At 40.3% G+C, this 15,797-nt stretch overlaps 1 protein-coding gene across 7 annotated transcripts in view; it reads left to right on the top strand.

Moving 5' to 3' along the window:
• Nucleotides 1-303: 303 nt before the first annotated feature.
• TGFBRAP1 (transforming growth factor beta receptor associated protein 1) overlaps nucleotides 304-15,797 on the top strand; it is a 37,611-nt gene continuing 22,117 nt past the window's right edge. For 5 of the 7 annotated variants that reach the window (XR_014492570.1, XR_014492571.1, XR_014492572.1 and 2 more), the window contains exons 1-6: nucleotides 304-777; nucleotides 2,569-2,666; nucleotides 2,808-3,512; nucleotides 5,697-5,891; nucleotides 6,787-6,941; nucleotides 12,759-12,841. Coding sequence is in view for 4 of the 7 variants with exons in the window: in XM_083362987.1 (XP_083219113.1) it covers nucleotides 2,828-3,512; nucleotides 5,697-5,891; nucleotides 6,787-6,941; nucleotides 12,759-12,841 (1,118 nt within the window). In the remaining 3 variants the exon portion in view is untranslated. Of the gene's footprint in view, nucleotides 778-1,797; nucleotides 2,393-2,568; nucleotides 2,667-2,807; nucleotides 3,513-5,696; nucleotides 5,892-6,786; nucleotides 6,942-12,758; nucleotides 12,842-15,797 lie in introns of those variants that run through there. The other 2 variants (XM_083362989.1, XM_083362988.1) reach the window with 2 other exon arrangements.

Here is a 15,797-nt window from a genome sequence, read left to right as displayed (position 1 = left end):
TTACGGGCTGGGTACTCGTTCCAAGCTGCACCCAAGAAAGGGATTAGGAACCAAAGTCAGCTCCCACGGGCAAAAAAAAACCGCCTCCAACCTAAGCCAACCCCGAACACCGCCTCGAAGAGCCATCCCGGATTACACTCTGACGAAACTTTGCGTCGGTCAAACCCGCCCAGCGCACCACCTCTAACCCGCCCCGCACCAGCCAGCGGGAAGAATCCGCCCGTCAGGCCTGCCTTGTGACCGGAAGGGCCGGGGAGCCGCCCCCGGAGGAAGAGCCCTCTGCAGGATCGCGCGGCACAGGCAGGGTAGCCGCGGATTTCCCGGGGATCGAGCGCGAGAGGAGGCGGTGGCGCCGGCTGGCCTGCACGGAGCAAAGGGGAGGCCTCGGCGGACAGCTTCGTAGGAGAGGCGGAGGAGCGGTGGCAGGTTGCATTTCCACTTCCACTCTTGCGCCCGACCTGCTGCTTGCCTTCCCCTTCTCCTAGCTCTCGGCTCTGGCCTCTTCCCTTAGCCCTCGCCGGTGGAGCAGCCCTCCCGCCTGGGCGCTTGACCCAGCCTGGGGAGGGGCGCGTGGCTGTGAGGCGCTGCCTGGGCGCAGAAGCCCGGCCTGGCCAGGGTTTGGTGCCGCTGAAAACGGGTGGATGCAGAACGTCACGCCCCACCCATCTTCCGTGGGCGAGCAACCGTAGCAGGAAACGACGGGACTTTGCCAAGGCTGGTTTGAGCCTGGAGGAGTTAAGGAGGGTGATTTGGAGAATAGCTGAGGCTTCGCTCGTGGTAAGGATGGAAAAGGATGGAACACTCAGTGGAGACCCAGGGGAGCCGAGATAGATAGATCTCCTTCAGGTGAAAGATAAGAGTTGGCAGGTGATCTCTTGCGTGCCCAAGCTCTCCATGGATACAATAAAACAAGTGACAGCTGATGTAAGAATTATTGCTCCATTTTTGAGGGAGAAAGTATTGTACCCACCAAAGGCTGGCTGTTGCTCTTAAAAATGACAATAATTTGGGGTGATTTATTTATTTGCATGATGTATATTCTGCCTTTCCTGCAGAAGCTCAAAAGGACATCTGTAGAGGTCCCACCTCCAATCCTCCCCCCCCCCCAATGATCCTAGGAGGTGGGTAGGTCTGGGAGATGATGACTGATCTAAAGTCATCCAGAGCTTTGGCTTAAGGTGTACTGAACCCCATTTCTAGTCCAGCATCTTAATCCCTGCATTCAAGCTGTTTACAGAAGTATCCAGAATCTTGCATCACATCTGATATTTTCCAGATGTGTTGATTATAGCAGGGGAAGTTCAGAGCATGCAAGCCCAGCAGACACCAACTGGGGGGGGATGCTTTAAAGACAGGCCATATTGAACACTTAGTGGAGCAGTGTCACTTTAAAGGCATGATAGAATCCCTAAGGAAGATGCTGTACTTTCATTGTGATTATCAGGATTTCTGAATATATATCCTTATTTTTCCTAATTGAATTATATTATGATGCTTGCTTTAAAGGTTTATTAGGACTCCATATGGTTCCACTCTTAATTCTGTTTTGTGCATTATAGCAGATCGGTTACTTACAGATTTATTAATATTTAAGTGCATGCAGATTATAAATGTACTTTTAGTTATTCTTATAACATCCCCATATAATAGACCAGTATTCTTCCTATGTACATGAGGCCGAGACTGAAAGACAGCTTCATCTGTAGATAGAGTGAAATTATGTATGTCTTTAATCATAGTCTTAATCATAATTTCCCTTACTTTGATTACTTATGTATTTGTGTTAGTAAATAAAATTTGACTATTAAAAAAATCAAAAAATAGGTACAATCATTCAAAATTGTAAAGTTAATCAACTTAATCAAATATGATTTAGAATCTGTTGGATTTTTAAGATCTAAATACAGTATAAACTTACATTCATACAGATTTTGTTTAATTAAAATTTGGTTTCATCCAAATACAAGGAAAGGTGGGTCAGTGTCTTGGATTCTGTACCTGCAAAATGTAAATTTTTGTAAAATCTGTTCTAAAAGAAAAATGGCTAAATGGTTTTTTGTTGCAGTGTCTACAATTGCAGACACCAGTGTGAAGAGGGACTAGAGCCTGTCCAGTATGATGAGTTAGTTTTAAATAAGAATACTTAGATTGCACTGTTTATAAATAATTAATACAATATTACCAAGAAATATTCTATCTGAAAACTGGCGACTTAAATTCTACAGAATTTATCAACCATGAAAATAGAACATACGTATCTGAATAGGACTGAGATGGGGAAGGATAATCTGGCTTGCACAGTGGCTTATAGCATGCTTCCAAAAATTTGGAATGAAAATAATAGCACATCAGTAGGGCATCAATCACTTGTTGTGATTGGACATGAGTTTCGGTAAGTCTCATGATGATAACTTTTGGGGGACTTTAGAAGATGGAAGCATGCTTCAAAGTCTTGGGGGCTAAGCATTCATGAAACTAACATCTGTCTTGTTTTCCAGCATTATTATTTTGAGGGATTGGTGTTCTAGAGCAGAGTTTATTTATGTATGTATTTATTTACATTTACAGGTTCAGTTTCTATGGCTGTGCAAGCTGCAGATGCAAGAGTTCAATTATGTTAAAACAGTTATCTTCAGAAATTTATTCCTCAGTAGTTTGGTGAACAGGTATTGTGAAAATTGACAATTTCATACTATTAAAGTTTTAAAGAGAGGGAAAGCCTGGCATTTTGAATGATGAAAAGACAGAGTAGCTTTCAATCCAGAAGTACAGAAATCCAGATTTTTTCTTTTTATTTATTAATTCAGTAGACCATCTGGAAAACACAATGAGTGTCAAAGCCTTCAAGCTTGTTCCGGCAGTTGAGTGGGAGATGCTGATGGGTGACAGACCTCGAATCCATATCAAATGTGTGGAATGCTGTGGACGGAATCTCTACATTGGAACAAATGAGGGGTCTATTTGCCATTTTCTCTTGGAAGAGAAAAATTCACCTTCTGAAAAAACACCTTTTTCTATTTCCAAGCAGTTGCATAAGTACCTCAGTTGCCGGAAGGCTGTGGGAGAGTTGAAAGCAGCTTCTGCACTTAACAGACTTCTGGTGCTCTGTGACAATACCATCACTTTAATGAACATGATCAGCTTGGAACCCATCCCCAGTGGGGCCAGAATCAGAGGAGCCCTGATGTTCACATTGAATGAGAACCCTGTGAATGGGGATCCATTCTGTGTAGAAGTGTGTATTGTTTCAGTAAAACGGAGGACCATCCAAATATATTTGGTCTATGAGGACAAAGTTCAGATTTTGAAGGAATGTTGCACTCAAGAACAACCTTGTGCTGTAGCTGTGGATGGCTATTACCTATGCCTTGCTCTCACTAACCAATATATTATACTGAACTACAATACTGGAGCTTCCCAAGAGCTCTTTCCTTACACTGGCGAACAGAGGCAACCAATTGTAAAAAGAATAGGCAGGGAAGAGTTCCTGTTGGCTGCACCAGGGGGATTAGGTAAGCTTCTTCAACTCATTATTTGGGAATTTTTGCTTTACCTTTGCGTAACCCTTCCTTCTCCTGCATAATAATTTTGCAAGACTTCTGCAAAAAAAATTACAAAATCAAAATTCACAAAATTCTGGTGAATGTTAAACTGGATTGCTGTCTTATCATTAAAAATATCCAGAGAGTTAGTTATGAATGTCTGTCTATTTAAGAAAATACCTCTCTCCCTATGGAATTAGTAACCTGTGCAGGATTTTATTTGTGCCCATTCCACATTTCTGTGACAAGTACACCTCTCCGACTGACTTCTAACAATAAGAGTCATCCAAAAAAGAAATGGATTCAAATGTTAAATAAAGTAGTTAGTTCTAAATTGTAATTGGTTTTTTTCTGAATCTAAAATCATTAACATTCTGCAAAAAGGAATCAAGGTAGCAATGGTAAAATGGAGTAAAAATATAAAAGCAAATAGATAAGCTTTATTAAGTATCTTCTAACAGTTAACACTAAATGTTTTTAATGTTCTTTTCATAGAATATTAGCATTTCTACTATGGGCATTTAAAAATAGAATTTTGGCTTACAATCTTTTCTGATTTGATTGAATTTTCTGAAAGGTAATCAGTTCCATCTGTATGGGAAGAAAAATGAGGAGATAAGGATATTATCATACCTAATATAGACATTGAAAATCCAAGGAGAGGAGCTGCTCGGACATCACCCCTGAATTGTATCGGAAGAGGAACGGGAGGGAAGAAAGGAGAGGAGAGAGGGAAGAGAGTAGAGGAGGGGGAAGGAAGTAGGAAGGTTGGAGGGAAAGAGGAGGAGAAACTGGGAGAAACGGGAGGGGAGTGGTGAGGGAAAGAGGAGAGGAGAGGAAGAAGAGGGAAGTAGGAAAGAAAGGAGAAAGGGAAAAAGAAAGTAGAGAAGAGGGAAGAGAGAGAAGGAGGGTGGATACAGTGAAAGGGGAAATGGACGAGCAGCACCCAAACTTACATGTATGTATTTATGTATGGCGATATATAATACCTACAGCATTGCTGATATAACAAATGTTAAATACCTGAAAAAATGTTTATATTTCATTGGTTAGTTTGTGGTATATTAAAGGAACTGTGAAAAATAAAATTAAAAAAAAAGTTCCATCTTTATGAAACTTCTTGAATAAGAACTCTTGGGATGAATTTCTTATTTAAGTATGCAAAAACTTGTGTATTTTTAGAACATGAAATATGTGATCTAACTTGTGTATTAACCAGATGAATAGTTATAATGTTATAAAAAGGAGAATCTGCAATTGTCCTCTTTCTGTTGGTAAATGGGGCTGCCTAGATTTTATCAATAGCTATTGGCTTTGCTGTCTTTTATATGATGCAGGAAGTTCTGTGTTAACTGATTGCTAAATAGTTCCTCTGAAAAGTAAGTACTAATGAACTCCATGGCACTTATTTCTGAACAAAAACTAGCACTAAAGTGACAAAATAATGCTGACAGTAAGAACTGCTATTGAAATCTTTTTGACAGTGAAATGAACTGCTTCAGGAAGATGTAGGCAGGTCTTCATTGCTAAGAAGCTGAGTTGTGTGGCCAGTTGCCAGGGATAATATAATTGCCAGATTCTTTCATTGAGCAGGGAATGAGCAGGTAATAACTAAGATCCTTCCAACTCTGTGCTTCAAAGGGAAATTTAATTCTATCAATAAGAATTAAGGACAGCCAAAGCACAGAGGAATTGATTGAACTGTGGCAATAGAGTCTCTGCATTGTCATCTTGGATTGAACATATACATCTGTAGAGGCAGCCATACTTTAAGGAAACCAAATAGCCCTGCCTTCAAGGAAACAAGATAATTTTGGAAAGTTGTGTGTCAGTGTTCAGATAATTGTTGTTAGTTGCAAAGTCGTGTTTGACCCATCGCGACCCCATGGACAACGTTCCTCCAGGCCTTCCTGTCCTCTGCCTCAAATAATTAGCATGCTACAATTCTGTAGCCTAAAATTACCGAATGGAATAGGAACATCTGATGCACTTTTTTAGATAGCAGAATATGTTTGGGCTGTGCTTGGAAATTATCACGATGCTCTTTGTAACCTTTTGCAGCATGTATACATTCATATGAACAACAGCTTGGAATTCAGGGTGGTCGTCAATTGCCTGAAAAAGTTCTAATTTCTTCTCTTTATACATTGGCAGGTATGTTTGCAACAGTGGATGGCATTTCCCAGCGGGCTCCTGTTCGCTGGTCAGAAAAGGTGATTGGTGCTGCTCTCTATTTTCCGTATGTAATTGCTCTAGATGAAGAATTCATTACTGTGCACAGTATGCTGGACCAGCAGCAGAAGCAAACCTTGCCCTTTAAGGATGGGCATATACTACAGGATTTTGAAGGTACATAAGAGGGAGAGAGTCAGTCTGGTCTAGTGATTGAAGTGTTGGATTAGAAGGTGGGAGACTGAGTTTTATCCTGCCTTGGGCACAATAACTATTCAGAGTTGCTTGTTAGTGAAATGGGTGACATATAAATTTAATAACCTACCAATCAGCTGGTTGACTGTGGCCCAGTCCTTTCTCTCAGACCTAGGAATATAGTAATGGCAAGTCACTTCCAAAAATGTTGCAGAAAAATGCAGGGACTTGTCTCCAGGAGTCAAAACTGTTTGATTGAGAGGACCTTAAACATCACAAGTACTTTTTGCTAACTGCTGCATGAAGCTTCTGTTCCTGTTGGCAATCATATATAAATAACAGGAAAACCTCAGCAAATCTGGAGTTTCATTTCCTCATCCAAACGGATGAAAGGAAAATTATTTTTGAAAGATCAGCAAACAGTTGTGACCGTAAAGACCTTCAGAATAACTGCTGGCACTTGTATCTGGGATCGCTATTTCTCTCTTGAAAATGGTGAGAGTTATTCAGGCCTAGCAGAAATTATATTTTTACAATTTGCATCACTATTTGAGAAAAATGGTTGTGTTTTTGTATGTTCATACTGTATAGTATTGGAAATATTTATTTTCCCTCTAAATCAGGGGTCCCCAACCCCTGGTCCATGGACCGGTAGCAGGCTGCGGCATGCCAGCAACTGGTCCGCACAAACAAGCAAAGCCCCATCCGTGGGATGCAGGCAGCACACAAACCCACCCACTCTCCAATCCACAGAAAATCTTTTCTCCACGGAACCGGTCCCTGGTGCCCAAAAGGTTGGGGACCTCTGCTTTAAATAGTATATCTATTCTCTCTCTTATGCTTTGTTTTGTAAATTTTGTTTTGTTTTTAAATTAAGGGAAAGTAATTGTAGCTACTACCAAAGGGTTATACTTCTTGGTGCCACTACCTCTGGAAAGACAAATTCAAGACCTTTTGGGCAGCCAAAGAGTTGAAGAAGCACTAGTGTTAGCAAAGGGAGCCGAAAGGAATATTCCAAAGGAGAAATTTCAGGTTTGCCTCTGATTTTAAAATGTCTCTGTACTCTGTACTGTACTATGAAGTTAAAAATATACTTCTGTCTATTTGTTATTTTTTCAAGAGATAGATCTAGGTATGGACCTACAAAATGTTTTGAATTTGCATCTTTTGTTTTAAGCAAGAAAATTACTTTGATTTGAGTATGAAATGGGATACTCTCAGTATGTACTTGCAAGCCTGCTTTAAGTTCAAATAGTTCTATTTCAAGTTCAGAAGGGTTTTTAAAAATATTTTAAAACTACCGTATTTGATGCGTGAAGCAGTCTCTTTGCTCCTTGAAGTAAACTATTTTATGGGGGGGGGGAGGTGCTGTTGTGAACATTTAAATGGTTCAAGTTTGAAATGTTTAGCACAGTGGTAATCCTGGTAGTGCACTCGAATGAATCCCACAGCTTTGTGGTTAAATTAGCTGTGTCAGGAGTGATGAACTACCCTAAGGAATTGTAACTGTAATGAACATTTCAACAAATTTTAAAACAAATCTTGTGGCTTGCCTTACCCTTGATTTAAATGTATTTACTTGAAGACAACTTAATGATTTCATCAAGTCTTGTTTAACATTGTAGTGTATTCATTTAGTAAACTTACAAAGATACAGGTATTTATCAAAGACAATTCACATATTTGATATCACATTTTTGATATCCAGCTGGTTTTCCTGAATTGCTAAAGGCATCCAATTGCTTTGCCTTCCAGTATGTGATTTTATCATGTTCCCTTGTCCTGAACATAATCAAAGAACAGAATCTCTGCCTAATAGCTTGCAAATTCAAAGATGCAAAAAGAGAAATGGATGGAAATTGGAGGCAATCAAACTTAGGGAACCAGTTATTCCTGAAATTCTTCTGATAACCAGCCTGAATTAAAGGAATTGAGGAGGAAATGCCCAATCGAGTTAATATCTCAGCAGAACTAATAAAATCATTCTGTAGGCCTGCAGTACTAAATATAATGTAGTTGCTACATGATTACTAAGAAATTATTTTTAATTAGCATGCAATTTTGTAGTCCATGTGGTTAGACAAATATAATTACAATAACAAGGCAAAATATACATTAGATTAGCAAAGAAATACAGGTAGTCCTCGATTTGCGACCACAGTGGAGCCCAAAATTTCTGTTGTTAGATGAGACATTTGTTAAGTGAGTTTTGCCTCATTTTACAACCTTTCTTGCCACAGTTGTTACTGCGGTTGAGTGAATCTGGTTTCCTCATTGGCTTTGTTTGTCAAGTCACAAAAGATGATCACATGACCCCAGGACACTGCAACCGTCATAAGTATGAACCAATTGCCAAGCTTCTGAATTTTGATCACCTGATCATGGAGATGCTGCAATGGTCATAAGTGTGAAAAATGGTAATAAGTCACTTTTTTCAGTGCCATTATAACTTTGGTCACTAAATGAACTGTTGTAAGTTGAGGACTACCTGTAATGACATTAGTCATTTTAATTTGAGTCTTGATACATCCACTGCAGTTTTGTGGCTTTAATTTTGCTGTGTTACAGGTAAACACACTTATCTTCTTCCAGAAATGGGAAGTCTGCATTTTGAATGTGTAAAAATGTTCTATTTACCATTAATAAAGATGGGTGGTGATATAAATTGATTACATTAATAAAGTGTGTTTCTGAGTGCATAGAACTTTTGGCAAGCATTTCATGTAAGGAATAGTATGCATCCCAGATCTTAAAATTGCAAATGCACATTTTTTGCAGTATGCATGTTTAAAACTATGAATTTTTCTAACACATGTTCATTCTCCAAGACAGTGTTTCTCAACATTGGCAAGTTTAAGATGCATGCATTTCTTTTTTTTTTTATTGAAAAGTTTTAAAATACAATTTTCCTTTAAAAAACCCCCCTTCCCCCTCCCTCCTCCCCCCCTACCTCCCCTCCTCCCCCCTCCCTCCTCCCCCCCCTACCTCCCCCCCTCCCCCCCTACTTCCCAGAGCTGAATACAAGGTATATATATATAAAAAAAAGCAAACCTAAGCAACCATATACTAACAACTATAAATTCTAAAATCCATCACTCTCTAGCTTATATAGGATAAAACAAACCTTAACAATATTAAATATATATATAAAAAAAACTAGAATAAGAAAAGGACACTCTCTAGCTTATATAGAATGGAACAAACCTTAATAGTATTAAACATATATTAAAGACAAAAAAAAGGAAAAAGAAAAAAAAACCCTTCTCAACCCTATACTTATCCTAAATAAACTCCATCCATTTTATCCATTCCATGATATAACATTCTTACAAATAATTTTCCAAATTAACCAAGGATCCCAAATCAAAAAACTTTAAAGTCAACTCTTCTGTAATCGACCGTTCCTCTTCCAGTACCACATCTATAATTATTCCAAACACAACAAAAAAGAAAAAAAAAAAAGATTGCAAACAAAACTTGAACCTTCATTTGAGAATCTTCTGTATATTCCCCCAAACTTTAATCCAAAAAAGCTCACCCTTTCCACAAAACCACCAAATATAAAAATATATTGCGTCTACACCCAAATCTTTTCCCCCCTCCCCTACTTGACTACTTGACTATATCGTAAAAGTTCCAAAAACTTCTGCGATTCCTGCTACTTTCTCTTCTTAGATCGTTTTGCAGCAGCACGCGTCACCCTCTGTTTTATAGATTCATCCGACGAGGTTGTATCTTGATCTCCTCCAACACCGTTGTCTTCTATCTGACCATCTTCGGCCTTTTGATGCACTCCTTCTCCAGATCCCTTTCCAGCTTCCAAAAGTGTTAATGGCGTTGCATTTAAAACATTATTGTAGAAATCACGCGCTTGCATCACAGTAACCAAATGGTACTTTTTACCTTCGTGCGTCACCATCAACCCCTCTGGGATCTCCCATCTGAACCTTTTATCTCGCTGCTTGAGCTCTTGCACAAGAAATGTAAAATCCTTCCTTCTCCTTAGAATCTTTGGAGGAATTTCTTTTAAGACCAAAACTTCTTGATTAGCAATCATAACTTTAGTATCTTTAGTATGATACTAAAGATGCATGCATTTCTACTCCCAGAATTCTCCAGCTGGCAGACTGATTGGGGAATTCTGGGGTATGAAGCTGTGGTGGGATTCAAATATGTGAACAACTGGTTCTCTGCGTAGATGCCCTTTCTGGAAGTCCATTCTGGGCCTGGGCAACAAAAAATTAGCTACCCGGTTATCAACAGTGATGGCGTCCAGTTTGTGCACGCGGCGTCAGCGGACGCGCGGAAAGAAGCCTCTCCCCGACATCCGATCTATCTTTCTTGGAGGACCCTGAAAAGGGTCAAAAGTTGCCCTGGAGGGGCGACCACCATGAGGAGGCCCTCCTTGTGATTGCGGAAGGGCAGCAGCCCTCCGTTTGATCCGGAGCAGCTCCTCTGGCCTGAAGAAGAAGAGATCGGCCATTTTGATGGTCGATCACTAAGCCACTCCCTGCTGAAAGCCAAAATCACCATCAAGCACAATGAAGCAATCTGGAGGATTTGGGTGAGAACTTACCTTTCTTACTTCCCTAATTACTTCCCTGTGGGACTCTTCTGAAAATCTTTTCCCTCTCTCTTAAAAGATTGGTGACTGCTTACTTGGGGAACTAAAACCTTAGAGCTTCAAAAGAAACCAAATGACTAAGCTAAATAATTAAACAACCCTATTTGTACCTCTGGAATTTTTGGGGTACTAAAACGTTCTTATCTCTGTGGGGACCTTCTACCTTATTTATTGCTAAAAAATGGACTAATTGGATAAAAGCCTCATATTAGTCTGGAAAAAGATTCTGCATGCTATTGAGGACATCTTGTGGCGAAACCTGGTATAGCAAGTAAACCTTTTTATTGTGAGATCTGGCTGTAACAGATGTGTCCTTGACATTATCTTTAAAGATAAGAATTGGGAACACCTGGCACAGAAAACAACCTTTAGGAATAGTGGAGGTGGACATTCACTGACTCTTATTAAAATAGCCTCCACTAAAGACCTATTTGTAAACATCAAAGAAATGGAGGATTATATTCCACCACTTGACTGTAAATTTATACTTGATATAATTTTGGCAATGACTGAACAAATGAAAGCCAGACTTAAAGACAAATCTGACAGCATAAACCCAATAAATGAGACTCTGACTTCAATCGATGGACTGACAATCCAAAAACTAACAGAAGAGGAGGAAATCAACAATAAAATAGGGGACTTTAAAGAACAAGTACAATTTACTGAGAGCCTTAATGCCCAAACTTCGATTTCAACTATAAAATCTACAATTCAACACACAACAGAAGCTGAAGAAAGCAATACTAAGATGGAGGATGCCAAAGGCCTTCAAATACAGTACATTAAGAATCTAACCAACCAAACAAATACTATTAACACCCGACATGGCCTCTTATGTAAGCCAGATGGGACTGAAAGAAGAAGAAGACCAGATGGAATTAATAACAACTATACTATGCCAAACATGGAGACCTGATTTATTACAACGACAATTTAAGTACTATAAAGGGGTTACTCTCTTTGAAAAATTGACAACTGGATGGTCTCCCTGGATTCAAACAACGTGTGTAGGAAGAAAGGGAGACACATTTGAGAAGTTAAAGGCAATGATATGGAAGCCTGCCTGGCACAAAAAGAAACCTAGAGTTAGATTTTTAAAGTGTTTTTTTTAAAAATGTTGGGATTTGTAATAATAAAGCTTAAAATTGTTTTTAATGGGCTAAGGGGAACTGTTAAAAGATATAAACTGATTTTATATTTAGGACCTAGATTTTTAAGGGAATGAAAATTAGCTACTAGAGCATAACTTTGAATTATATTATAGAACTTGGAATGACACAACAAAAGATACCTTGTTAATTATTGATAATTATAAAGATAATAGATAGAATATGTTTTTGAAATATAACAAGAATGCACTTAAATAAACAATGTATGTATTTTGGATATGATTACTATATAATGAAATAGGGGAAATGTGGGTTACCCAGAATAAGTTTCTTAGATACCATAGGCTAATTTGGAGCACTGTATTGAAATTAGATAAAACTTAAAAACAGGATGTGGATAAGTATCTGTGAAAATGTATTGATAATTGTTCTAATTGACTCTGTCACAACCAGAAATGTATTAATTTGATTTTGATATTATGATTAAGGGAATTGGAGAGGGAATTTTTGTTGATCTATCCTGACTTATGTACAAAAAGATTTTGTTCTTGGACTTTTGATTATCCAATAACCACATTGCTTCATAAATATTTTGGATGTAAAATTAGAAAATTAATAAAACTTGTGTTTTTTTTTAAAAAATAAAAAATTAACTACCGGTTCTGCTGAACTGGTGCGAACAGCTGAATCCCACCATTGTTCTGAAGTCCATGCATCTTAAGGTTGCCAATGTTGAGAAACACTGCTCTAAGATATGTAAGTGCACCTAATACATGTGAGTGATTCTACAGGAGAATCTTAATTTAAAGCATACTTTTGATTATAGTACATTTGAATGCCCTGTAGAACTTTCTGTTGCAACTACATTTTTTAGAGCGTACTCGGGTTCCCTTTGAACTAGCTGGTGCCTGACTGTTGTGCTGTGCAGTCCCAAGGTGATAGGGCAATCCATTTCCAGCTCTTTCAATCTATAGCTCAGGCACACAGTGTGCAAATGACCTCTGAATCAGGCCAGTTTTTTCTTATTATTATAGTGAAACCAGGAAGGTTATTAGTCACTTTGCAGCAGTTGCCTTTTAGACTTAAATTATTTTTTCTTTGTTTCCTTTGTAGACAATGTACAAGCGAATTTTGCAGCAAGCAGGGTTTATCCAGTTTGCACAGCTCCAATTCCTTGAAGCAAAAGAGCTCTTCAGGTAATGCTGCTATGGGGTAAGAAACATTCTTGCAGTCTAGTTCAATGTTTCCCCACTTTGGTGATTTGAAGATGAGTGGATGCTGCCTGGGGAATTCTAGTAACTGCAATCCACCTATCTTCAAGTCATCAAGATTGAGAAATATTGGTCTAGCTCGCCATTGCTTGATTAGGTTCATATATTTGGCTTTAAAAATTTTAGGACATTGGCCTGAAGCATATAAAAAGCACAAGATCTAGTCAATGGACCAAGTGAAATTGGAGCTGGTCTTTTAAGTGATGTCCAAGGACAGACTAATCTTGATTCATATACATTGGGCTTGGGACAGGACCGTATGTTTCTGCCTTTCTCATCTGCCAGTTAATTCATTTGTTTTTCTTGTTGGATGCAGTGGATAGAGAGTTAATACTGAAATAAGATTGTGTATACTTAATAATTATATGTGAGTCTTAAACTCCTCAGTACAAGAGGAATTTGGGAGAGAAATTTGGATTTTTAATGCAGAATATTTAGGCTAAGCAAATTCTGATACTGAACTAGATTACATCCTGTAGGACTGAGTATTATGTGGTTGATAACAATTTTGGGAAGTTTACATGCTCTGCAGTCCGCGTTTTTTGCATATGTAGCGGGGCTGGCTGAAAGGCTTGCAGGAGCCTGGCCGGGGAGAGGGAAGCTCGGACAGCTGCTGTCTGCAGGCGTGGATTGGACAGAAGGAAAGAAAAAGGAGAAAGGAAAGGGGGTGCTGGTGGTTGTTGCTGTGGTCGGAGAGAGACCAGGTGAAATCAAAGAGGGATTGGAGATTTTAAGCTGATCCATTTCTGTGAAGGAGGGGGGAAGGAGAAAGTAAGAGAGAGTGAGAAGGTAGAATTTTACTGCTTTCTTTTGCAGGGGGGATATCCTAAGCGGAGGCAAGACAGACAGTGAGAAGGTGGAATTTTACTGCTTTCTTTTGCAGGGGGGATATCCCAAGCGGAGGCAAGAGAGAGAGCGAGAGAGAAAAAGTTGCTGGGGTTGCTAAATTCAGATTTTAACAATAAAGGACAGGGCGGAGGGGTTTGACACCAACGAGACCTGATACTGTGAGCAATGACAGAAGAGGAGAGGCTGGTTGTTGCTGCTTTGGAGACTACCGGCCATCCAAACATTGACTATTGCTACTTCTGCAAGTTCTAGACATTGTGGGGAGTTGCCCTGAGGGACGAGCGGTTACTGCAGAACACTGACTACTTTTATTCATGTTTCTATCGCTGCCTGGAGCTGGGGTTTTCCCCACCCCATTTGTTTCCAAACAGTCGCTGGGAAATCATTGACTATTGCTGCTATGACTGCCTGGGGCTGTTGAAACATCACCACATATTGACTATCAGGGCTAGGGGCTGGTCATCTTTGTTCCTGAAAGCCCCCCTTTTGACGACAAGAGTCTGCCACCTTCTCACTTCGCATGAGCTTCTGCTAGAAGAGACACTTTACTAACACCTTGAGAGCGCAGCTGCAGAGCACGATGGAGGGGAGCGGGGCTGGGAGGGCCTGAGCTTTGGCGGCCTCTGAGGGGGTAGCGCTACATGTGGGGTGCTTATCCAGAATTCCCTGCCTGCCCCCCCTTAGTAAGGAGGGTTGGTCTTGTGTATGGATATGAGCCAGGGGAGCAAAATGGACTCTAACGTGGCTATCAAGTGGTGTGAAGAGCAGAATAGTGAAGTAAGGACAAACATAGTAATTGATGTTCCTAGTGATGTTTGGTCAGAGGAGCGATTGAGGGGTTTTGCCCTGGATTAGAGGGTATATGTGATAGATACAAGGGTGGATCAGAATCCCCTCCCATTTTTATGTACTGCTGGAATGGAAAAAGAGTATTCCGGAGTGCTTTCAGGTTGAAAGTTTGCAACTGACAGAAGATGTCAGAGTAGGGGTGATTTTTCCGACTGCATGGAGCACACCTTTGACCAAACCACTAGGCCAAAAGAAAGAGAAGTGCGCTTCCCTACCCGCAGGGATAGTGGAAGTAGGGTTCACACAGGTGGAGGAAAATTTGACTTCCATGCAAAACCTGACGGGGGGCGGGGTTTGCATAGGGGTTGGATATAGGAAATTACGTACTTTTTCAGGGATGCAACCTGGGGAAGAAGGGTATGAAGCTTGGATGGAGCAGGCAATTCAAGCGGTTGAGGAATGGGATATACCAGACACCCAGAAAAGGCAACGAGTTAGAGAGAGTTTAAAGGGCCCTGCTGCAGAAGCTATTAGAAGTCTAAAATTGAGCCAGGGACATTTTACTGTGCATGACTGTCTCTCTTTGTTGCATGATGAATTTGGATCTGCCAAGACGGTCTGTAGCTAATTGTTCCGTTTGGAACACATGTATCAGAAGAGGGGTGAGAAGCTATCTGAATATATAAGGCACCTGAATAGATTATTATATCAGGTTGTGAAAAAGTGGGGATTAGACCCAACTGAAGTGGAACAGGCCAGGATAGAACAACTCCCCTGGGGTGCTTTGGCTTCGGACCCAGGTCACTTCACATGGTCCGCGATCAGTAGCATTAAAGGAGGAGTTGCCAGTCCCGGGTACCTCCAGGGGTTGGGAGTTATGAGGGGATGGCACCCGTGATATTGACGAGCCTAAAGCGCAGAGACCAAGATGGGTGATATGCCTGGTAACATATGATACCCCAGGCCATAGCATAGAGAGAGAGTGATGTTTACTATGTAATGAAGGTTGATTCGCTCCCAGATAACATAGATGCTTAACAGAAAGTTCCCTATTCTTTGGGAAGCCAAAGAAACTGCTTAGGTAGGGGGGAGTGTGTAGCGGGCTGGCTGAAAGGCTTTGCAGGAGCCTGGCCGGGGAGAGGGAAGCTCGGACAGCTGCTGTCTGCAGGCGTGGATTGGACAGAAGGAAAGAAAAAGGAGAAAAGAAAGGGGGTGCGGGGGTTGTTGCTGTAGTTGGAGAGAG

The sequence above is a fragment of the Vipera ursinii genome, assembly GCF_947247035.1.
Source record: "Vipera ursinii genome assembly, chromosome: 4".
Lineage (NCBI taxonomy): Eukaryota > Metazoa > Chordata > Lepidosauria > Squamata > Viperidae > Vipera > Vipera ursinii.
This window is presented reverse-complemented; position numbering and strand designations above follow the sequence as displayed.